A 25,682-nucleotide genomic window follows, 5' to 3' on the forward strand; every position below is an offset into this window, starting at 1 on the left:
CAAACCTTGGCCTTTAAAAGGATGGGCAATGGACTTCATCGGGCAGATCTATCCAGCTTCTAGCAAATGACATACACTCATAATCATGGCAACATATTACTTCACTAAGTGGGTGGAAGCTTCAGCTGTCAAAACTATCACCTCAACTATAGTCAAGAAGTTCATTGAAACTAAGATCAGACACAGATTTGGGGTGTCCGAGACAATTGTCACAGACCGAGGGCCATCTTTTATTTCAAAGAAAGTGGAAGAATTTGCAAGTAAGTTCAAGATAAGGATGGTTCAATCTAGTCCTTACTACCTTTAGTCAAATGGTTAAGCAGAAGCTAGCAACAAGATCTTGGTAAACATTATTAAAAGAATGGTGGCAGATAATTCAGAGAAGTGGCACGAGAAGTTGGGAGACACTTTGTGGGCTTACAGAACCTCCAAGAGGGCATGAACTGGAACTACTCTATACGCCCTAACCTTCGGGCAAGACGTTGTGCTCCCCATGGAGATAAATGTGAATTCTATTAGGATTCAAAACCAATTTGGGCTACACAGTGAAGAATATCTTCAGGTTATGTGTCAAGGAGTTGAAGATCTAGATGTAGCCCGAATTGAAGATTTAACTAAAATTCAAGAAGGGAATAGAGTTGTTGCCTGAGCATACAATAAGAAGGTGAGGTTGAAAAACTTCAAGGAATGAGAATTAGTTTGGAAAGCAGTTTTGCCCTTAGAAGCTCAAGTAAGAGGCTTTGGGAAATAGAGTCCTACTTGCGAAGGTCCTTTTATTATTCACCAAGCACTGGATAAGGGAGGATATTACTTGACAGATCTTGAGGGTAACTTGCAAAAACATCCAGTTAATGCTAAGTTTTTAAAGAAATACCATCCAACTTTATGGGACGTAAGAGATTGTTATATTGAGGAAGCCTAAGCAAGTTAAGAGGAGTTGGAGTCAGATTACTATTGGTAAAACTTCAATGTAAAGTAAAAATTGAGATAAGTGAAGATGAAGAAGAAGTACATTTCATTTCATGTAAAAAGAATTACAAGAGATCCTAGCCTAACAACTTTGCATCCTCAGCCAAGGCAACTATTCTGGAATAATAAGTTTGCCTAATGGTGAAAATTCGGCTTAGTTCTCCTAGATACATATTGCTATTGGTAAGTTGGGCCTTTGAATCCTCCACTTCTCGAGAAATCTTCTCCATTTCTTCTGTTTTCTGGAAGAGGTGAGTAGCAAGGGTCATCTTCTCATCCTTCAAAGAAGGAAGTTGCTCTTCCAGTCATTGAATCTCAGCGTCAACCATTGCAATCCTATCTTTCATAATTGATTATTCCTCCACCAACTGCTAAAGAGTGGCTGAGGTCTTCATATGTTTCTCTTGAAAGCACTTCACTATGTTGGATACTCGCCCCGCTTTTTAATACTGGTCCCTCAGTGCCCACTGATTCTCAAAGAAATTAACAAATGACTCGTATTGAGCCTTTAACAGTAACTGAGCTTTGTATACCTCGATAAGGGCCTTCTTAGCATCATGAAGAACCTTAAGGTTGAAAGAAGCTGTGAAATCCCTCTTCATCCAATCGTTGAAAATTTAACGAGCATTTTGGAGAAGGGGAGACTTGGCTAAAGGTGGATGAGATTGTAGCTTAGTCTTGATTTACCCGAACTTCTTGATAAGTTCGGGTAATGATGCTATTGATGTGGTTGGGGGCATCTCTTCAGTAATATGAGAAGGACAGTTCCAATTGACGGATGATGAAGGATCTCAGGAGTAGGAGCAGAAAAGAAAGTAGTGGCAGCAACTTTGGTCTTCTTCTTAGGCCAAGGAATGGGAATCCCCATCACCCCAGAGGCCAAGGGAGGCCTTGGAAGATCTGCCTTGCCCACTAAAGGCAGAGGAGATCTGCTCGAGCCTTTTCAAAGACCCTGTCACAAGCCAAGAAAAACAAAGTAAGGAGGTAGCCCTCGAACTAAAGTTAAAAAAAAACAAGAGAGGAGGAAAATATTTTACCTGAGTGGAGCCTAAAGCCTTGGAAGAAGAAGGAGGAGGAGTGAGGACACTTGGTTGTTGAGAAGAATCATCCTTGTTTATGGGAGAAGGGGAGATATTGCCCGAACCTTCAACAGAAGCCTACAAGTGACAAAGGAAAAGACAAGTGTCAATAATATAGTTTGCAGAAAACAGAAAGCAAAAGTTTAAATAATAATATGCCTGAGATGGAGCTTAAGGTTAAGAGATGAACACTTTGGGAACAGCAACTACATCAGGAAAAGTTGCCCGAGAAACCCTCAGACTAGTTGCCTCTGAAACCATGAGGATCTCAGGAACTATAGGATCCCCAAAAGCAGATGCTACTGGTCGATGAGATTTTTGTGCTAGAGAGGACTGAAAAAAGTAAAAGAAAATAAGTATAAAAGAGGGAGAGGGCTTTAAGCATAAACATATCAAGATGAGGTACTCATTAGATTATTGTCATCCTTCACGAAGTGCAACATCTCCCCAGTGGATGGATCAAACTGCGAAGTTGGAGTCACCACCAAAGGAATGGAACTTTGCCCGATAGAGGGTGCAGCTATTCCCACCTTGCCCTACAAAAGTAAAAGTAGAAGTTAAATCTCTGAATTAGGTGAAGATACAAGTTTAAAGAATAGAGAAGAAACATATGTTGGAAGGTTTAGCCCTAGAAAGAGAAGCATGTGCCTCTTGGGCATGAAGTGAAGAGGTCTTAGGCAGAGTTATCCTTTCTTCTCTTATGGCCTACTTCAAGAAATCGGGCAGGGACTTGAGAAAATGAGAAAAAGGAAAACTCAAAAGAGTAAACTTGAGATGTAGGCCATACCTCCAATGCTTCAAGGGTAGAATCTTGCAAATCATTGGCTTGTTGATACATCTCGGCCCCCAGAGAATCATCCATGGAAACAACAGTAGGTTTCTTGGTTGCTTGGGGCCCTAAACCCAAAAGAAATGGAGTTGTTAGCTCTTAACATGAAAATACAAGAAAGAGAAGAGGGTTGAAGCAAGATTCACTTACTATAAGCTTTTTATTTTTTCCTGCCTACCTCAGCCATTAAAGTAGAAGACTTGGATGGTTTGGAAGTCTGAGCTCTTGTCCTCTTCTTGGTGGGGTTTGCCCACGGACCAGGGATGGAGAGTTGAGCCCGAGGCTACTCTTCAAGCTTAGACTCTGAAGTCTCCACTACTATTGCCCGAGTCCGATGCGTTGCCTAAGTCTCCACTACGGGCTTAATCTTGCCCTCCGAGTCTCCAAGAAGCTCGAAGATGTCTCCACCTGCTCCAGCACCTCGTCTCTCTGCCTTAGCTGCAACTTCTTAGAGCACAAAGGCGTCTGCAGTATCTTCATCTTGCCCGACGTCCAGCTCTGTGGAATTGCCTTGGGCTGCAAGTGTAAAGAAACCAAGGAAAGATTAGAAGATGACAAATTCATGAAAATTTCATAAATTACAAGTTGAAGAAATAAGGGATACCTATTAGAAGTAGTTGGTTCTTCTGATGAATCATCTCCTTCCAATCTTCAAATTCACTTGGCTTTGGATAGGATTTGATTGTAAGTTGCTTGAAGAGGCGGTTATGTGCTTTGTGCAAGTCTCCTCCATACTTCTTGGTCCACTTTGATTCCCACCAATAAGAAAAGCTTGAAGTACATTCAAAATTGAGGGTCATGGGTTTTCTGGCGATTCTGCTTATAACCTCAAGACTCATTCGGGTAGTTTGGAATGTAAGTTATAGTAGAGAACGGAGACTATATAAAGTGTTACAGTGAACTGAATCGAAAAAGGGTACATTGATAGCTTGTCTAAACCCCAACTGCCTAGTGTAGAAGTTGGGGTGTGATAGGAGCATATTTATGCGACTTAGTTCTTACATTTACATAGCTAATTTCTACTTGTTAGAGTGTTTTAAGCTATTTTCATGTGTTTTCAGGTTCAATTGACAAAGTTGGCAAGAAATTGCAATTTGGAGCATTTTAGAGCAGTTTTGGGCTTGGAATGGATAACATAAGTATGGAGCAAGGTGGATGGACGAATTTGAAGATCAAGAGAGGCTAGGAATTTGCTTAATATCCGGAGAAACAAATTTGGAAGCATTGAAGATAAGGAATCAGCTGCAAAGAAAGAACATTATCCAAATTATTGTATCTTATCCAAAACTTATCCAACCTTATCTTATCTTATCTTATCCTAATCCTATCTTACCTTAACTCTAGCTGCAAGGGGGATTCCTTATCACATTCCCATCTGATTTAAGGAGTCCTAAAATCATGCAAAAAAGTAACCATTTCCCTTTAGGAATCTGCCGCACCTAAGCCTATAAATATATGTCTATGCCGCATAATTCAATCTCCACCCTCTACCATCAGATCACCACACCATCCACCACACCTCAAGAGCCTAAATTCAGAAAATCCCCATTGTGCCGCAACAAGGAAGGAAGGAGGAGCCACTTGGAGTCGTGCTTGCCATTCAAGACGTTGGTTGGAGCGTTTCTAAGTGTATTCTATCTTTGTTTTCAATGTTTAAATTTAATTATCTTTGTTTTGCAAACATGAAGAGCTAAACTTGTTTTAGCTAGAGGAGAATTCAAAACCATGATTATATTTGCAATATGAATTGATTACTTCTAGTTATGATTTCATAAATTGTGAATACAATTTACTTAACTGTTGATTAAAAACTTATTCTTGTGTGTTGATTAAAAGGGCCCGCTTAGTTTGCATGCATGAATTTGATGCTAGAATATAAGGGATTTTTACCTAATCGTTATGAACTTATATTTGCAAGTAATGGAGGTTGCTAGTCACAATCGTGTTAAGTAAATTTCTGGCAGGAGTATCATGTTGTTCATAGTTACGAATGCCTTGTCAATGCTTATGATTTTCACAAAGCTTAATGATCTTTGATTGTATCTCTATTATGTTGTTCATGTAAGGAACTATTGAATAATAATTTGGTTGCCGATGCGTATCCCATCCAATTCAATAACTTAAGGAAAATCTGAGGGTTAATTAGTGCTGTTCACGATTAATCTAGGGCGTTGAGGTTCATAGTTTTTTGGAAAAGCAACTGGAAATCAATTTGTATGCAAGTGTATCATGTGTGGAGAATGACCCTTTAGCTAGCCTATCACCCATCAATTTACCCCAATTTCGTGCAACTTAGTTTAAGTTTACAATCTGCTTGTTTTTACCTTAATTTCGTCCAAAATCCAATCCCCATTTACTTGGTTGTGTCTTTTAGTTAGAATATGTCCAAATTTGTGTTTTTAAGTGTTTTGAGTCAAAGTTGAATTAGAATTCGTCCAAATCACCCTTTAATGTCTAGATTGAGTCTATTTGATTATTTTGTGTTGTTATGAGTCTTTTTAGTTTGTTTTGAGTCATATAAGTCTAGTTAAGAGTCTTAGAGTCTAGTTAAGTGTTTTTAAGCCTCGTTTTCTGTTATTGAGTCTAGTTTAGTGATTTAGAGTTTAAATTGAGTAGATTAGCATCCCTTCTAATCTCCGGCTTAAAACGATCCCTACTTTCATATACTATAATCATAGGGTTTTAATTTGAGTGTTAGAATATTTCACATCAGGGTGGTAAACCTCTAGCCCACGCTCATAACAATTGCTCCTTACTCCCCAAGCTAGGTCCCTTGGCTGGATGCAACTGATGAATCTCTCTCTGCAGAAAGGGCTAACATCCTCCTCAAAGGATTCTTGGAAGGTGTGGCCAAAGAACCAGGGGTATCTCCTCAACACTGAAAATCCCCACTCCAGATCTGCCTGAGTCCTGCAAACTCTGAAAAAGTAAAGACAAGAGAAGGTGGAGCGGTTTATAGGTGAAGCCTCAACTAAGATTCAGACGGGAGCAATGCCTTCAGGAAATTCGAGATTAGGTGCTCGAAGTTCAGAGAAATACCATTGCAACCACAATTAGACCATCTAGGTTGTCCCATTGAGGTTGGTTTCAAATAGTTCTTCCCAAGTCATCTCGAAGAGAAGATGGTATATATGAGAGAGAAGGAAGGGGCCCATGGCCATATCATCGAAGTTGTGTAACGCTTCCACTAGAAGGATCCATTCAACTTTCACTCCCTTGGACTTGTTTGGGAAGGTGTGTTTATTGAGCCAGTACGGTAGGAAGCACATGTGTTATTGGTCTTTGTTGGCATTAGAGGATGAAGGGCCAAATTCCTTTTTGGAAAACTGGATAAAACCCGTAAATGAGGTCCTATAACTCTTGAAGGTAGAAGAATTATAATCTAGTTGGATCATGGGACTAGGGCTGCCTAAGCTCTCAGCAGTCGGGCAAGAAGGAGGTGCCCAATTATGGGTAACGTCTACGGCCTTGCTCGAGGGCATTAGCCTGAAGACTTGCACCATATCTAGGATAGTTGGAGACATTGGACCCATCCTAAAGTCAAAGGTATTAATGCTCGAGTTCCAGAAGAGGAGAGTCGTGGTGAGTAGCCTGGGCTTAACGATCACAGTGGTTTTATAGAGCATTATCAGCTCATAGATGCAGTTGTTCATCCACTTTTGCTTAAAGGTAGGCTCAAGCTCGTTGATCCATTGCGTCCATCCTTCGTCCTTCATCAAAGGAAACCACAATGGTGGTTTGAGCATTTGGAGGAGGAGATGCCTGACTCGGTCAAAAATGGGTTCAGGGTAAACCAATTCTCCTTGGGCATATTGTTCTCTACAACTACAGGGACTAGAGAGGTCCATGCAGGCCCTATGAGTGCACTTCTCCCTCCTCGAAGAAAAGTTCAGTGTGCAGGCTTGCCCGAAGGCAATGTAGATTATTGAGTAAACGGCGCATGGTATTAATCCATTCACCAGTCTCGCAGAAAATTTGAGTGCTAACGACTTTGGGTGCCGTTGAGTAGAGTTGAAGAAAAATGAGGAGATGATTGAAGATTAAGGAGTAAAAACTGAGAAAGCAAGAGCATACTGCGAAGGTTCTGAGAATAATGAGAGTTCTGGAAATTTGAAGGTTTGAAATTGCTAAGGTATTTGGCTGAAGAGTTTATGTAGGGATTATATAGTAAGTGGTTGGTTAACATTGGAATTTGTGGGTTAATGCAAAGGTTTTGTTAAACAACGATTATTTTAAATGGCGCAAGTCCTGAGTGAAGGTGTGTGACAGCTATTTAATCATTATTAACGCCTCAATTTGCAGACTCAACAATGATTATAAGGGGCATTGTTTGGATTAATATTTGAACATTGGACTTAGATGAAGGAAATCCTAAGGGTGCCAAATCAAAATGGGACTTGCCCGAAGCCCAGCATTAAGCCGAAAGGCAAATTAAGGTATTCTTAGCCAAGATACAAACCATGTGCTTACCATTGAAGTGACAAGTGATGGAGACTAACCTACTACCAGCCAAATAACACTTTCTAGTGGCATTCCAAGTAAAAAGCTGATGACTCACTACCCTCCAAGTGTTTTCGGGTAAGAACAAAGTCACGGCAGTCGGGCTAATTTGTCTATAAAATGAGGAAGAGGCCCCAGAGACAAGGACACTCAACTAATCAAACAAACAAACATACAAACTCTACTCTCAAGCCCATATTTGCATTTAGAAGCTGTAATCAGCCCAGATCTTATATCTTTTACCAATAGTTTTCCTTAGAAAGCCTATCTTTCTCTAGTTTAAAGCTCTGCTACCTTCTAGCATCATAGTATCGATTCCCTCGTGTAAACTTATTTACCATACATCATTTTTTAGTATATAACCCATGTAAACTCAAAGAGAAGTGACTGCAAAAAGTTTAACCTTGCCAGACAAGGTGAAATCTTGCCCGAAGCTCTTTGTTTGTGTTCTAAATTAGTAGATCTATTGCTTAAATGTATTCTCTAGCATGTATTCAAGTTATTTTCTTTTGTTTTCCTATTTTAAGAGTCTCATTTACATCTGGATCCGGTTAGTTTAATGGATGTGTTTTCATTAAAAGCAATCTAAGACCAAACAAATGACTTAAGGGGATCTAGACTCCCTTCATTCGAACATACAAGATTATGAATTAAAAGTCCTTGTTTACAAGGCAAGAAAAAGAACTTAATGTGGACTTAACCCATCCACGACAATCCTTTGATAACAAGAAGTCTGAGTAACTTGGGTCGCAAGTAATCACCGTAAAACACACTTGTTCTACATCTGCTATACTAAGTAGGGGTGAGTTCGAAAAACCGCAAAAAACCGAACCGAGGCCGAAAAAAATCGAAGCGAAAAAAAAATTGAACCGAAAGTGTAAAACCGAACCGAAGTATAAGCAAAACAATGTCGTTTCATATTAATTTATAAATTTTTTTTTCCCTTGAATGGCGTCGTTCAATCAAATTTGTAGCACGACGCCTACCTTCTTCAGTCTGAAACCCTAAACATATCTATCCATTCCCTTTCCATTATCCCTATGTACGTACTCTCACTTGGGCCATCTCATTCCCAGCTCCACCTGCGACCTGTCTCACATTTCGCTGCTGTCGTCATCTCATTCTCAGTCTCTCACCCCCATGACTGGTGACCCGCGACCCACGACTTCTTCTCGCCGTTTCGAGTCTCGAGTCTCGACCCACAAATTCCCTCATTTGCAAGGTTAGTCTCTCACCCCCCCCCCATATGCGTTTTGCAAATTTTTTTTTCAATTTCGTTGGTTCTAATAAATCTGATATGTAGCTTTTCAATTTCATGGTTTTGCAATTTTTTTTGGGTATGCTGGATTTGGTTTCGTAACTTCATTTCTGAACACTATTAAACTATTAATTGAGTTTGATTAATTTGTGAGAGTACGTAAGGTTTGATTAATTTGTTTTGGGTATGCTGCTGGATTTGGTTCTGCAACTTTCACTTTAGGGTTTTCTCGGGATAATGTGAGTCTTTCCGAGTCCATGGAGAGAGTGGGGAGTGTCGATGTGGGATATTGGAGACATGGGGGGTGCTATTGGGGAAATTAGGGTTATTGAATTGGGTAAATTGGGTGTCAACCGACGGCAGAAAGGGGAGGAGAATTAATTAGTTGCAGATTAGGATTAATGCTTTATGACTTATGACTTATAAGTTATGAGTTGCATATTAGGATTAATTAGTTGTAGATTAGGACTAATGCTTTATGACTTATGAGTTGCAAATTACTTTTCAAATGTCAAATGAATTAGTATTTCGAGTAATACTAAATTTCAAAGAGAACCAAAATATGTTTGATTTGGACTTTTAATTATTTGTCACTCAACAGTAGAATGATTAAAGTTTGTTGTGTCTGAGAGTGTAAATAACTAGTTTAATCCATCTTATATGTTTTATATCTTTTGAGGATTATAGTCAGATCTTGCTTTTATATAGAAGGATTATAGTCATAGACCTTGCTTATTATGTGCATCCGTAGTTTTCCATGTGCATCCTACATTTGCTTATTATATGTTTTGTATCTTAATTAGATGAAGTCAAGTGCATCAAAGGCCTCGAGCTCAAGCTCAAACTCAATGAAATCATCAAATAGCTCCCGTGAAAAAATAAACTCATTTATGTCTACTCCATTGCAAGTGAGTTGTCATCTCTATACTTTCTCTATGGTTCTTATGTCTCAGTTTATTTAATAATTAATTGTAATGATTCTTTCTATTATTTTTGAAGGACATTGTTGGTGAATCAACTCCACCTCAACTCCCCATGGTGGCAACTCAACAAACTCGAATCAACTCCACCTCAACTCCCCATGGTGGCAACTCAACAAACTCCTATTACTCATGGTGGATCCAAACAATCCTCTGATGCAACTCCCAAAGAAGGTTGTTCAAGTGATCAAGTAAAGAAGACACTATCTTGAATTCACTAAAAAGTCATGAAAAGTCTACAATTTGGTAGCACTTTGATAGGACAATTGAAGGAGGTAGAGTTAAAGGGGTGTGCAAGTATTGCAGCAAATCGTATATGGCCGACACAGATAAAAATGGCACAACTAGTATAAGAAATCACTTAGCTAGATGTAGGAGCTACGGTCCTAATAAGGAAATATTTGCTGCCAATAGGCAAAAGATCTTAACCTTTGCCAACACAAAAGATAAGTTGGAAGCTATAGGTTTTTCTCAAGTGGAAGTTACTAAGGCTTGCGTTGAGATGATAATTATAGACGAGTTACTTTTTTCTTTCGTCGAGGGAGAGGGTTTTCGTCATTTTTGCACGCATGCGTGTCCTTTGTGGAGAGTACCTAGTCGTAAGACAATAGCTAAAGATGTACTTGGCTTGTTTTACTCCGAAAAGGAGAAATTGAAAAGTTAGTTGAAGACATTTAGGGTGTGTCTAACAATGAATACATGGACTTTTATTCAACAAACAAATTACATGGTTCTCACCGCTCATTTTATTGATGATGATTGGATGTAACATAAAAAGATTTTGAACTTTTGTGTCATTCCAAATCATAAAGGAGAATCCATTGCTCAACTTTTGGATGAGTGTTTGGTAGGGTGGGGCATAGAGAAGGTGTTAACTATTACGGTTGACAATGCTTCGGCAAATGATTCTGGCTCAAGGGATTTGGTGCACTGAATAAGTGGGTGGGGGATTCCTAATGCACTTTTGCATGATGGAAAATATTTGCACATGAGGTGTGTTGCTCATATTCTTAATTTGGTGGTGAATGATAGGATAAAGATGTTGAATACCGCCACATAAAGCATTTGTAATGCGGTTAGGTATGTAAGATCTTCCCCTCAAAGGTTGGAGAGCTTTAAAAGGTGTGTTGAGAAAGTGAGAATAGAAAGCAAAGGGCTTGTGATTTTAGATGTCCCTACTAGGTGGAATTCCACATTTTTAATGTTGGAATCGGCTTTGAAGTTCAAGATGGCTTTTGATAGGTTGAAAGTAGATGATGGTCATTACCTTCCTTACTTTACTAAAGAAAATCATGATAATATAAGGGCGGGGCCACATTCTACTCATGATTGGAGTGAGGCGGGAATATTTGCATCCTTTTTGAGACCTTTCTATGAAGTCACTTTAAAAGTGTGTTGTTCTAATACTCCAACGATTCATACTACTTTTGGTGATTGTTTAAGATCAAAAGTCTCCTCCTTGAAAACAAAGATAATGAATTCTTATCTATGATCTCCATGTTGATGCAAGAAAAATATGACAAATATTGGGGTTCAATTGAGGATATAAATCAATATGTTTTTGTTGTACTTGTACTTGATCCTCGCCATAAATTGGAGAAGGTGGTTGATTATTATGAGATACTATATGGCGAGGATGAGGAAAAAGTTGAAATTGCAACCAATGCGGTGAAAGATTTGTTGTTTGATCTTTACAAGATTCATGAAGAGTTGTCTTTTGAAACACAACAAAGCACAAGTAGTGGTGGTAGTTCCCAATCGGCAACTACAAGTGGAGATCCTTTATCAAGCATGACAGAGATTGAAAGAAAGTTGAAAGAGAAAAGTGAAATGAGAAAAGCAAAGAGAGCCCGTATTGTGCACAATGATTTGGATAGGTATCTTTCGGATCCTAATGAAGGGGAAGAAGAGGCAAACTTCGATATCTTGAATTGGTGGTGTTGAATGGGCTTTCTAAGTATCCTATTTTGGCACGAGTTGCAAAAGAGATTTTAGCTATTCCCGTATCAACCATCTCTTCGGAATCCTCCTTTAGCACAAGTGGACGAATAATTGATCCATATCGTAGTTCTTTGAGTCAAAAAATGGTGGAGGCTTTGATATGTACACAAAATTGGCTTAGGTTAATTCATGTAGCATTACATCATGAGCCAACCATTAAGGAGATTGAGTTTTGTGAAGAAGTTGAGAAAGGTAATTTAACTTATTGCATTTGGTTTTGTTAGACTATTTTAATTAGATGCTATGTTGCATGCTTGCTTTACCTCATGTTTTTTTTTTTTTTTGGTATGTAGAAATGGCAAGTGGAAGCTCAAAGAAAGGTGTTATGTTGCCTCCTAGGCCGCCTAAGTGTTGAGCTTGAGCTTTGATAGAAGCATATTTATGCGCCTTAGTTAGCTAGTTCTTATGCATTTTTGTTATGTTTTCTTCCTTAAAGTAGTCTTTTAAGCTACTTTCATGTGTTTTCAGGTTTAAAGGACATATTACATGAAATGATGCAATTTGGAGTTTTTGGAGCAAAACTGAGCTGGAATGTGGTGTATGCAAATGGAGCACGAGGAATGAACGTGGTTGAAGGTCAAAGGAGCTTAAGAAATGAAGAAATGAAAGTGAAGAGCAAGGAAGTCGGAATTGGTAACCAAAGTTTCTAAAGTTGGAAGTTTCTATTCTTGGAGGTTTCCATTGTCGTGAGTTTCTATTCTTGGCTTTGGGCTTTTAGATGACCTAAACCCTAACTCTTTGTGGACCCTAAGCCTATGCCGCACCTAAACCCTAACCTTAGCCCATTTTAGAGCCATTGCCGTGGGCTTTAGCCCAAGTCCTTTCCCTTGCCATGCAAGGGGAGGCATTTTAGGCCCAAATCCATGCATTAAGCCCTTCACCCTAATTGGCCCAAATCCATGCATTAAGCCCTTCACCCTAATTCTTCCTCCTAATTAGTGCATCCCACCATTCCATTCCATAATTTCCATTAGTGCATCCCACCATTCCATTCACACTTAAATGCCCATTATCCCATTTTTTTTAGCTTTTAATTCCACACCATCCCATTATCCTTTACATCCACTAAACCATGCATCCACATTCACCTAAATAAACCCTAAATTACATCCACTAAACCATCCATCAACCATAATTCCCACCATCCACACCTTTTCCCATCCACCAAATACCTTAAACAAACATCCATTAACCCCCATTCTCTTCCTATAAATACCCATTCATTCCATTCACCAAATCATCTCATTTTCCATTGTAATACACAAACACTTCCCCTTCTCCATCTTCTCCATTTCCACTCCATTCCACACTTCCATCCCCCCAACCAACCTATCCTTAAACCTTGTGCTACAACAACGAGGAAGAGAAGAGTGCCTAAACGTTCATACAATTCAAGTTTGAGTTGTTGGAATGTTTAGGTGTTTCTTTGATTTCAAAGTTTCATTTTAATTCTCTTTGTCTTATACGTATAAGGAATGGAAGAGAAGAGTGCTTAAACGTTCATACAATTCAAGTTTTGAGTTGTTGGAATGTTTAGGTGTTTCTTTGATTTCAAAGGTATGAGGAACTAAACCCCCTTTAGCTAGGGGGTGATTCGAAACTATGTTTATATTTGCAATATGAATTGATTAACTTTCGTTGGAATTTCATAAGTTGTGGATTCAATTTGTTTAACCGTTTGATTGATAACTTATTTATGAATGTTTATTAAGAATGCGCGCTTAATTTTCATGCATAAATATGACGCTAGAATATAAGTGAATTTCACCTAATCGTTATGAACTTATATTCACAAGTAGTGGAGGTTGCTTATAAACAATCGCGTTAAATGAATTCTTGGCACGAGTTTCATGCTCATCATAGTAACGAATGCCTCGTCAACACTTATAGTTTTCATAATGCTTAATGATCTTTGATTGTATCTTTATTGTGCTGTTCACGTAAAGGACTTTTGGAGAATGTTGTGAATTGCGTTGCGCAAACCCATCCAATTCATTAACTTAAGGAAAACTTGACGGTTAATTTAAGCGGACCTAATTAATCCGGAGTGTTGAGTTTCATAATTTATTGAAAGACCAACTGAGAATCAATCTTGTATGCAAGTATAACATGTGTGGAGAAGAACCCCTTAGCTAGCCTTCATTCCATTCATTCCATCACAAATTCATATTTACATTCCGCTTAGTTTATTAACTTGTTTTGTTATTTCAATTTTCGTCAAATCAAAACTTCCCCCCCCCTTTTACTTTCTTGTTCTTTAGTGCTTAGAATCTGTTTAGTTCATGTTTTAAAGTATTTTGAATCAAGCCATAATCTTAAATTCGTCCAAAATTAGTTTTGAGTCTTTTGTTTTGTCTTAATGTTTTAAATTTTAGTTTTGCATTCTTTGAGTCTAGTTTAGTGTTTTATATTGTTTTTACGTTTTTAAGTCAATTTAGAAGGTTTTAGCAAGCCCTCCTAATCCCCGGTCTAGAACGATCCCTCACTTATCCATTCTACTACAATTGTCAAAAGAGGGTTTAATTTGAGTGTTAAGTAATTCTCGCATCAAGCTTGAGGACTTGGAAGATTTTATTTGTGCAAGACATGAAGTGATGAAACCTTGAAGGTTTATTAACTTTATTTGACTTGTGTGATGTTTAAATTTGGACTTTTTGAAGACTTAAACTTTGATGTTTATTTTAAGTTTGGACTTTGGAAGACTTGATATTCTAGTTGGACTTTAAATGTTTATTTTCATTGTCTTTTATTCTAGTTGGAATTCTTATGTTATGATTGTTGGAGATGTTAAAATTTCATATTTCAAAATTTTTCATTTTTTGAGACTTTTATGAGACTTTATGTTTTTAGATTAATTAGTAACTTCCCCCGTGAGCCCCTGGAGAAAAGGAAACATCACTGCTAACTTCCCTTATGATTGTTGGAGTCTTGGAGATGTTAAAATTTCTTTCATATTTCAAAAATTTTCATTTTTTGGAGAGAAAAAAAAAAAACCGAAACCGAACAGGAAAAACCGAATCGAGAAAAAACAGAAAAAATTTGAACCGAACCGAATGGAAATTTCGGTTCGGTTTCAGTTTTGGTAAAAAACCGAACCATTAAGAACCCAACCCAACCTTAATACCGAGATAGCAGTGGCACGCCTAACAATTAGTTAGTTTTGATTCCGAGCCTCAAGGCCTACACCTAAGGCCCCACAAAGGCACCTTTCAGAACTAACTTTGTCCTCTTCTTGTACACATCAACAAGCAAGAGCTCAACTGCACATCCAAAGTGTCAATCCCTTAGGGAGCTGTGCTAAGGTCCGAGGAGCCTTCCCCAGAGAAATCTTTGCCTGAACAAAATGAATAACTTTTGTCCAGCTTAAAAGTAGATGATGAATTACTTATGAAAGAGATTTATCTCGTCAACACGGATCAATATCTAACCATTAAATTGTAGAATTAAAAGGAATAAGCATTCTTCATGTATAACTTGAACATTTTATAACTTGAACATCTGAAAGGAGATTTTCTGAAATTGTTTATGATGTAGAAATGTACATTTGGATGGTTTTGGTACCTGAAGCCTTTCTAAACATAGCTGCAAGCTTTTCCTCCAATTCTTGCTTTACAGATGTAAGGGTGGATGCCTGGGCTTGCTCCTCTGCTAATTGTTGTCTCTCTTGCTGCCTCAAGTGTGACTCTTGCTACAAGAAATTTACCAATGTTTAAACGAAGAGGCGTGGGAGACTGGGAGTGCTCTGGAAGTCGATGAAGAAAAGATGTGGATGAGAGGATGGTAGGGAGAAAAGATAAAGTTTGTAAAGATAAATTTAATTTTATATACATAAACTTAATTTTCAATAATTATAGTATAAAAATAAATTATTTTCAACAAGGACATTTTAGTAATCAAGCTAGTTTTAATTCTGATTCCAGTGAACTAGTAAACAATATATACGGGACCAATATCATTTGTATTTCGATTCCAGTTTAGTTTAGTAAACAATTTTAACAATTATCTAATTCTATTTCCTCCTTAATCAAATTTCTTCTCAATTCAATTCCTTTCAATTTGATTACAGATTAGTAAACAAGTCATTTGGTTCCCTTAAACGAAAAGAGTCATTAATTAACCTAACCAGTCAAAATAATAATTTTCATTTAGAAACGAGAGTTAAGAAACCCATGTCCTAAAAACTCATCATTCTTTTAAGACAGCATTAATCGTCCAAATGGTGTAAAAAAAGTTAAAAAATAAGGTTAACAAAAACGTGGTCGGCAGGATTCGAACCTGCGCGGGCAAAGCCCACATGATTTCTAGTCATGCCCGATAACCACTCCGGCACGACCACAGGATGAAGGTTAGGTTACGAGTTAATTAAATAAAGAAATATGAGCTCTTAATTAATTCTATATGTATTTTCAATTAATGGTGCCATTAAGAAAAGAGATCTGGTGATGATCAATATTTTAACAGTTATATTTATTTAACAAATTATATTTTTATTTTATTTTAACAGTTCTATTTGGAAAACAGCACAACAAGAAATAAATTTCTACTTGTTTGTTCATTTGTATGAAATTTATAGGCTTTGATGAGTTCATCTATAAATTTTCAGTGACTCTTCACATATTTAGTTTAAGTTGATTAATGTTTTCATATCAAATTAAGTTGATTAATGTTAATTTCAGTCTCTTTTTCAGTGAATTCGGTATAGTTTTATCAATTGTTTTAAGGATAGTCCTTCCCCAGTTGTACCTAATTAAAGAATTTAACATTAATTTCATCAAGTAGCTATGGAATTAGGGAGTTCAAATCTTCTGTACTCATTTATGTGCGGTCTCTATTACTAATTGACATGTGTTAATAAGTTTAACGCTCCCCAACTTTATTTTTATAAACTTAGCACATGTCAATAATGATATAGGCCACAGAAAAGCCACTGTACCTGATCCAGTTTCATGATTGCGAAGTTCAATTTTTTGCATGTCACGGTATTGAATGCATTCATGCAACTTATATTTTTGTGTTCATTCCAGCTGTATTAAGTCTGAAGGACATAATTAGCCAAAGTTGATATAGAATTCAGTTGCTTCTATTGGAAGCCAACACCACCACAATCACGTTTTGTTTTCGAGATTTATAATTTTTATATAAATTTGAACATGACAATGATTTTTAAGTTATAAAATTCTGTTATATAATAATGGCAACTGGATCATTGTTCAAACTAATTATTTAGCCATGCATGTGACTACTAGTGCAATCTTTCTTAAATCATCCAAAGTCCAAACCAAATGCTATGCACATCATCTTTTTTTTTTTTTTTTTTTGGTACAACTGGCTAAACACATCTTTATTAATTGCATTGCAGATTTGCATACGTAAATTAGATCAGTTCATTATCATAGCGTGTTTTATATATATATATATATATATATATATATATATTTTAGACCAATCATATTACTCAGTATGTTAGAGTAACTTAACATATCTTTGTGTTAAAAAAATAAAACCTACATTTTAGATCTTAATATTAATTTTGCAAATGCATCTTATGAACATGAATGCATAATGTATGGAATTCTCTTTCTTTACGGGACCGCAATCAAACAATCCGATTCAAAGAATTTCAAAACAAAGAACCAAAAACAGAGACAGATATATAGAATTAATACAAATTACATGAAGAATTAATACAAATTACATGAATGTTGGTAGGTCTAGATCGTAACACAAACCACACAAAGTACTGCACAAATCGTGTTTCTCACAGAGCTCCCAAAATCTCAAAGACAAACTTAACAAACACTAGGATCAATCCCCATCATCAAACTCAAACTCTTCTTAGTTACAAGAAAGTTCCCATGAAAAGATACCCAAGAGCCAAACCCATGAATCCCACATTGCTCACAATTGAACCGGCACCCGAATTATGCGGTGAAGAGGCAGGCTTTATTGTCGTCTCGTTAGTGCTGCCGCTGCCCGAATGGGCCTTTGATGGTGGAGGAGCGGAAGCAGGTGCCTTGGCACCAAACAAGTCAGAAGGCAAAAGCACTTTGTCCACTTGGTACACAGCAAGGGGAAACTGCTGTCTGAGTGCATTGTTGATCTGAGTCTCCACGATCCCGGTCGAAACGTTGACTTGGTTTCCGGACCCGGTGAAGTTAAGTCCGTAAGCTCCTCCGTCTTGTCCGGTGGCTTGAGTCCTAACGGGGTTTGACACCGTTAAGAGGCTGGCCAACGTGTAGTATTTGGGGAGGACATGGTAGAGGACGAGGGAGACTTGCTGTTGCGTGTCGAGGTTGTTGAGGGTGCCGGCTTTGAGGTTGTCGAAGGCGTTGTCGGTGGGGGCGAAGACGGTGAGGCCCTCGGTGGAGCTGTTGAGCTGGTTGGTGATTTGGTTGGCTACTTGGGTTGAGATGAGGAGGCGGATGAAGGTGGAGTACTGGCCGTTTTTGTCGAGGAGGCCGGTTAAGTTGAGGGGGCCGGCGGGGCTTGGGCAGGGGCGGTTTGGGCTTGGGTGTGGGAAATGAGGAGGAGGAGGACGGTGGCTGCGGTGAGGAGGAGGGAGGAGGAAGGTGTGGAAGCCATGATAGGTGTGAGGATATGGGGTGCTGTGTAGTGTAGTGGGATAAGCTTATAAGGTATGGGATCGGGTGTGAGTGAGAGAGCCTTCGTTGGCATGAGCTGGCGTGGCTCTGGTAGGAAACTAAATAAATCAAAACAAGCAACGGCTCCTAACTCAGCTAGTTAAGAAAATCAGAAAATTTTATTCCAATCTTTGAAAAAAAATTACTTTTAGCATAAAACCGGGCGCAAGATTAAAAATTAACTCTAATCTTTGACATTTAATATTTGAATACTAATTAGGTTGTATTAATTATTGAGCTTTTTGTGTTTAGGTTATATATTGATTTTTATAAACAACAAAAATGTTATTTATCATTAATAATTATTATTAGTTTTCTCATAAAAAGGAAAGTCATATATTATCATCTATTTTTTATTGTGCGTGAATTTCTTCATATATATGTATATATGCATATTACGTACCTATGTATGTACTATAGTTAAGTACCAAGACACTTGTATCAAAATTTATGTATTCGTACCGATACCTATGAGTTTTTTAAATAATTTTTATCTATTAATATGATTGGAGAAAACGAAATAAATTAATTTAATTATATGTATTGTTGTTGACTTTTATTTAATTATAAGAATTTGAATTTTGAATAATTTTTATCTATTAATATGATTGGAGAAAATAATTTCTTTCTTTTTTGTCAAAGATGAGGAGAGAATTTCTGAGTGTGAGTTTACAAATAATAAATGTGCTATAAATACTTAAAAGTGGTGAGTTTCAATAATAGGGACTTGAATTAGATTTAGAAACCATTCAGATTAAAATATAAAAAGAATATTAGTTAAACCCTAAAATCTAAAAGCCCTTATTAATATGATTATAAATGAGAGGTCTTAGATTCAATTCTCGCCAAAGACGAATTTAAACCACATTATTGTTAGCCCATTGTGAGGCTAAGCTCAACCCCCCCTTAGGCCATCTGCAACCGAGGGCTGACCAGAGAGCTCGTTTTAGCCCTCTGACCATAGGGCCAAACATAATTTATTATTTAAATTTAAAAACTACAACAACTTAAATTTAAAAACTACAACGGTAACTGGCCCAAAAAACCAAAAAAACTAGAACTTAAATTTAATGAATGGTTTAGGTATTTATAGGGAAAAAAAATAGAATTTTTAAGAATTTAAAAAAAAAATTGGCCCAAAAAACCAAAAAACAAAAAAAAAAATTGAATACAACGGCTAGCTGACTAGCCGTCGTATTCAAATTTTTTTTTTAAGCAATCATGTCAGTTATAACCGACAAGATTGCTCTATATTCTGGCCAACCCTCTCCGATTCCGTGGGCTCTCTCAAATTCCACAACCCTCTGGCCTAGTCCTCAGTTGGAGACAGTTTTCGGGCTATTTTCGGCCCTCTAGATCCTTCGGTTGGAGATGGCCTTAGTCCTTCTTATGTAGATAATATCGTTTATTAAAATTCTGACAAACATAAACGAAATTATGTTTGGACTCTTTGGAGATGAGCAAATAATTTTCACTCTTTTTTTTTCATCGCCTTTGTTTATATTTGCTTATTAATTCTCGTTTGACTTGTATCATCTAGATGATAGGAATAAACATAACAATGGGAATGAGACAAAATAGGTGTGTATAAATTACTTCACGGGAAAACGAGACAAATCTTCTCTCTTAAAAAATCAAATTGAAGTCACTTAGTACTACGGTCTAGTGGTATTCCTCTTCACTTGTAAGTAAGAGGTTTTAGGTTCGATTCTCGTCAAATGAGAATCTGAACCACATTATTGCTAGCCTATTGTGAGACTAAGTCCACCCCTCTCTCTTAGTGTAGATAATATCATTTGCTAAATAAAAATCAAATTAAAGATATAAATTAAGCAAATAGATTAGCGTATTGCCATATTGAATTCACCAAACAGCCCAACTAACACTTATTTGCTGAGTCTGATTTGGTGCCTTCGGATGGAGAGATTTGACTAATTGAAATACTGAAATCCTACTCAGCCAGAATAAGTTGAGGGAGGCACATCTGTATCTGTGATATGACCAAAGTCCCTCTTGTATTTGAACAATTTGCACTCAATTTTCAAAAAGATGGACTGATACGATGTCAATAATTTGTCGTTAAAATTAAAAGAAAACTAACGAAAAGTAAAAAAATTTTAGTTTTAATGAAAAAATGATAAATAAATGTGTAGTAAATAGTATAAAAAAAAAAAGTAAAAATGTAATTTTTCGTTAAAAATAAATAGTACTAGAAGTATTTCGTTAAAATTATCTAAAATTAATAGATAACATAAAGGATTCAAATATGTTGACGTGTATTGATACATTATCAATATTATTAGGGTATTACAAATATCAATCTTACCTATTGAAAACCCGACATTTAATAAATATTTACTACACCCAGTGTATACCAGATTTGAATAAAAAAACAAAATGAAGTCCTTTTTTAACAGTAACAGGTGCTAGTCCATGATCACTAAATACTACACTCTAGTAGTATTCTTTTTTATTTATAAGTAAGAGATTTTAGGTTTGATTCTCGTCAAATGAGAGTTTGAATCATATTATTGCTAGTTCATTGTGAGGCTAAGCACACTTTCTCTTCATTAAAGTACATAATATTATTTGTTCAAAAAAAAAAAAAAAAAAACCCGAATTAAGAAAAAATTAAACTCGATTGAGTCAACAAAATACTCTCATTGAGTTTGTCTGCATTCTTTCATATATTAGTCAAAACTAAAGAGACGAAAAGGTATAATAATACATGTGATCGGTTTGTCAGCCTGGCGTTGAACATGGCATGTGGCAATGTGGGATTCCACTAATTAATAACAACTGTTTGAATCTGGTTTCACCATACAGCCCCACCTACCAATTTGGAGAGGAAGAGGAAATATACTGCATGATTTGTATGATTTTACGAGGATGATTTTTAAATTTGTAATTAAAAAAAAGTGACTGGTTAGCATCTTATTAAGCTACTGATTAGTTAGCGCTTAAACACACTTGTATACATATATTCAATATAATGGTTGTATTTTGGCATCAAGATGATCCCAAGACCACCCAGAGGCCAGGAAACAAGCATGTAAAGGTCATTCAATGACTCTCCGAATGTTTGGTACATATATCTTTTTGTGCTCACTAAGCATTTGATGTAATATCTACTAAACATATATTGGCAAGTTGCATCGACAAACGCTCTCTATAACACTCATCATATTGTTTCAGCAAATGTCAATATTTATTGACATATAGACAATAGATATCGACATTTGTACACTTTTTACTAAGTTTCTATCTAAAAACTTGAACCTTTAACATTAGAACCCCAAAAAATTCAAATCATAAATCTGCCGGTGTGTATATATGTATACTATGTACAACTTTCAAGTAGTCCCATCAATTATGCATTCATTCATATAAATATTTTTTAGCATTGTACCAACTCTGCCTTCATATTCTAGAACCAGATAGATAAAGTTATTATTGTGTAGCTGCTGCCCTTTCATGTTCTATACAGGTAGAGAGGATCATACTCAATCACAACAGACATTTAATAACAAACATATATCTTCTGTCTCAATCCCTAAAAGCAATGGTCAAATTACATTTCACCTCCTACATGCTTACTCAAAATTAGATTTATTGCAATGTTAGCTTCCGTCACATAATGTGTTACTTAGATTTTCGCTGATCTAGAAGCCAAGAGTACGTCACGTGGATGAAAAGCCAATATAAAAGAAATAGTGTTATTTAGACACAAAAAAGAATAATCACATTACTATCAGAATGAGTCCCATATATGTGAGACATTTGTATTAGAGCGGGAGCCAGCAATGTTGCCAGTTTTACATCTTGAAAAATTCATACAAGTATATTGGAAAATGATTCCCGCATACACCGTATTTATTTATGTCCATAGATTGTCGGATCATTATTCATCTTGGATTAGGGCTTGAATGGTTATTGGCGTGGGCAAGCTAAAACCCAATGGGCTACCAAATCATTTATAAAAGCCCGTTTTATTACATCTTACCAAAAACAAAAGGCCCATTTCATATTAAAAGAAGAAAGTGAAACACAGGGTTTTAGGCTTGGACAAGGTTTAAGGATCTGCCCTCTGTTCTCTGCCAAATGCTAGTTTCCGATTACAGTCGGCGGTTTGTCAATTTCCCATGATTACCCGCCAACTGAATTTCAAAGCCCTCCATCGAATACCTAACCAACGGTTTACGACATGCTCTAACTTCCACTCATTCAAACATGAGCACCAACTGTTCGACCAAAATCCCCAACCAAACGCAGCAGCATCGGTTAACCACGCTATGCTCAACAACTTACACAGAAACCTTCCAGGTCGAGCCCTCGGCGTCTTCAGAGAGCAGGTTCAGTTATGTTCGTCACAGAATATCGATGAAGTTACCCTTACCCTTGCTGTCAAGGCTTGTCAAGGGGACCTCAAACCCGGGTGCCAAATTCACGGGTTTGCGGTTTCTTCTGGGTTTGCTTCTTATGTTACGGTTTTGAATTCCTTGATGAGTATGTACACTAAAGCTGGAGAGTTTGATAGTGCGTTATTTATCTTTGAGAGGATGTGTTTTAAGGATATAGTTTCTTGGAATACAATTCTTTCGGGGTTCAGGTCGAGTGAGGGTGCATTGAGTTTTGCTATTTGGATGAACTTGAATGGAGTTGTTTTTGATCCGGTGACTTATACAACCATACTTTCCTTTTGTGCGGAGCATGAGGACTTTCTGTTTGGATGGCAGCTTCATTCTCTCATACTTAAGTCTGGTTTGGATTGTGAAGTTTTTGTTGGGAATGCACTCATAAGTATGTATTCAAGGCAGAGACATCTAATAGAAGCTAGGAGCGTGTTTGATGAAATGCGGAATAAGGATCTGGTTTCATGGAATGCAATACTATCAGGTTATTCGCAAGAGGGAAATCACGGGCTTGAAGCGGTTTTGGCCTTTATTGAGATGATGAGAGAAGGGGTGGAGTTAGATCATGTCTCATTTACCAGTGCAGTTTCAGCTTGCGGTCATGAACAGAGTTTAGGACTCGGGAAACAGATACATGGCGTGACTATAAAATCAGGATACGGAAAGCATGTTTCAGTTTGTAATGTATTGATCTCGACATATTCAAAGTGTGAGGATACTGAAGATGCAAAATTGGTGTTTCAGTACACAAACGATCGCAATGTAGTTTCTTGGACGACTATGATTTCTATAGACGAAGAAGATGCCATCTCTCTGTTTAATGAAATGAGACTGGATGGAGTATATCCAAATGATGTTACATATGTTGGGCTAATCCATGCTGTAACGATTGGGAAGCAGGTGGAAGAAGGCCGAATGATTCACGGATTTTGCATAAAGACTGGATTTTTGTCTAAGGATAATGTTTGCAACAGCTTTATCACAATGTATGCTAAGTTTGAGTCCATGCAGGACTCCATCAAAGTTTTCGAGGAGTTGGAATGCAGAGAAATCATATCGTGGAACGCTTTGATTTCAGGGTATGCTCAGAACGGGCTGTGCCAGGATGCTCTCAAAACATTCTTGGTAGCAACTATGGAGGCGACGCCAAACAATTACACATTTGGCAGTGTCTTGAGCGCAATCGGCAATGCTCACGATATATCTCTGAAGTATGGCCAACGATGCCACTCATTTTTAATCAAACTTGGATCGGTGACTGACCCGATCATCGCAGGTGCTCTTCTTGACATGTATGCAAAGCGAGGAAGTATTAGTGAGTCCGAAAGAGTTTTCAGCGAAACGCCTCACAAAAGTCAGTTTGCTTGGACTGCAATAATATCTGCATATGCTGCGCATGGAGACTGTGACTCAGTAATAGAATTGTTCGAGGAGATGGTAAGAGAAGGGGTGAAACCCGATTCAATCACATTTCTTTCTGTACTAGCTGCCTGCAGCAGAAAGGGAATGGTTGAGACCGGGCGTCATCTCTTTCACTCAATGATCAAAGACTATCAGATTGAGCCATCTCCTCAGCATTATTCAAGCATGGTGGACATGTTGGGGCGGGCAGGGAAACTGGAGGAAGCGGAGGAGTTGATCAGTCAGATGCCAGGACAGCCAGGGTTTTCACTGCTGCAAAGCCTGCTCGGGGCATGCAGGATACACGGGAATGTGGAGATGGGTGAGAGAGTATCCAACGCGCTGATGGGATTGGAACCGACGGAGTCAGGTGCTTACGTGCAGATGTCAAACTTGTATGCTGAGAAAGGGGACTGGGAAATGGTGGCGAAAGTACGGAAAGGGATGAGAGATAGGGGAGTGAGAAAGGAAGTTGGGTTTAGCTGGGTGGACACTGGTGGTGGTGATGCTGCTGATGGTTCCTTGTCTTTGCATCCGTTTTCATCGGGCGATACGTCTCACCCGCTTTCCGAAGAGATTTGGAGAATGGCGAAATGCTTAGGATTGGAGATGAAAGTTTTGAGGGAGAATGTGTGGGAGATGAACTCACTGACTGTGAGGGCTTTGAATATGTACATGTGAAACATTTGAGGCCAAAGCAACTCATGATTGTGTGCTCTAATTATTCTTTTGTAGCAAAAGTTTAAAGAAAAAGGAGAGGGAAATTCATCTTTAAGATAACATATATCTTGGACAGTCTTTGAAGCATTTTAGCGGTGCCAATTGCTCCTGTTCACTTTTATTTATTTATATCTAGGTCGTGTTCGTATCAATGCACCGATAAATCAATACGAAAGACTATAATTAATAATAAAATATATAATAACTCATAGTACTAAACTGATTAAGATTTTTTTTTTTTTTTTTTTTTTTTTTTTTTGTGTGAATGATTATGCAATCTACTCTTTCCGAGTATATCACCAACTGCGCCTGCGAAGGCCACATGATTTCCACATGTAGGTGTTTTCTCTCGAATTGTAGCAAGGATTCTTGAAATTTTTGACTTTGATTACTTGAAATTACTAATTTAACACCTACATTTTTTACGATGATTGTGTACACGACTGCAAAAAACTTTGATAGGACTACCTAGCTAAAACAGTAAGAGAGACCAGCGTGTGGTCACATGAGAACATTAAGGAAGCACCCTACTACTTTATGATAAGTGCCCTACTAGATGACGCTGTTTGACACCTCTACCCGAAGCTTTCACAGAAGTTTTTTTTTTTTATTTGTTTTTTTTTGGGTAAAATTGCTAGTTTTCACAGAAGTTTTAGTGCTTCTTTGAACCAAATTACAGCACTGACTCTGATAAGCGACCTTCAACAAGTTGTAATTGTGTTCACGAGTCCACAAGCATTAGGTAAAATTTTGGGAAATTCAATTGCCCTAAACCCAAGACCGTTGATAGGGAGTGTTCTTACTTGAGCTCTATTTGAACGCAGAAATGCTCGGTAACAACGGTTTTTAACCAAAAATAGCCTCTAGCGAGGGAGCTCATTCAGCCGAAAGA

General features: G+C 37.5%; 2 protein-coding genes, 1 long non-coding RNA gene and 1 other non-coding gene across 8 annotated transcripts; 1 reads left to right on the forward strand and 3 right to left on the reverse strand.

Moving 5' to 3' along the window:
• Positions 1–998: 998 nt before the first annotated feature.
• On the reverse strand, positions 999–15,394 carry LOC125477872. 5 transcript variants are annotated; one of them, XR_007258748.1, is made up of 6 exons: positions 15,178–15,394; positions 3,482–3,648; positions 3,056–3,393; positions 2,836–2,945; positions 2,007–2,753; positions 999–1,921 (listed from the first exon to the last, which is right to left on the reverse strand). It is a non-coding gene; the product is annotated as an uncharacterized LOC125477872 (long non-coding RNA). The 5 variants fall into 5 exon arrangements; XR_007258751.1 differs by lacking the exon at positions 15,178–15,394 and having other exon boundaries at positions 2,007–2,381; positions 2,455–2,753; positions 3,482–3,957; XR_007258745.1 differs by lacking the exon at positions 15,178–15,394 and having other exon boundaries at positions 2,007–2,126; positions 2,241–2,753; positions 3,482–3,957.
• A 476-nt stretch (positions 15,395–15,870) lies between these two features.
• Positions 15,871–15,952, reverse strand: TRNAS-AGA. Its single transcript has one exon. It is a non-coding gene; the product is annotated as a tRNA-Ser (tRNA).
• Positions 15,953–17,246: 1,294 nt separating this feature from the next.
• LOC103958306 (fasciclin-like arabinogalactan protein 13) lies at positions 17,247–18,260 on the reverse strand. Its single transcript, XM_009370562.3, is given in 2 exon segments — positions 17,247–18,108; positions 18,111–18,260. Coding segments are annotated over 2 exon segments (741 nt in total). The 5' UTR covers positions 18,199–18,260; the 3' UTR covers positions 17,247–17,455.
• Positions 18,261–22,245: 3,985 nt separating this feature from the next.
• Positions 22,246–24,854, forward strand: LOC103958300 (pentatricopeptide repeat-containing protein At4g32430, mitochondrial). Its single transcript, XM_009370556.3, has one exon. It carries the CDS (start codon positions 22,400–22,402, stop codon positions 24,749–24,751), a length of 2,352 nt encoding a protein of 783 aa, XP_009368831.2. The 5' UTR covers positions 22,246–22,399; the 3' UTR covers positions 24,752–24,854.
• The last annotated feature ends 828 nt before the right edge of the window (positions 24,855–25,682 follow it).

The sequence above is a fragment of a genome, unplaced genomic scaffold (genome assembly GCF_019419815.1).
Source record: "Pyrus x bretschneideri cultivar Hongxiangsu unplaced genomic scaffold, Pyrus_bretschneideri_v1 Contig1, whole genome shotgun sequence".
NCBI lineage: Eukaryota > Viridiplantae > Streptophyta > Magnoliopsida > Rosales > Rosaceae > Pyrus > Pyrus x bretschneideri.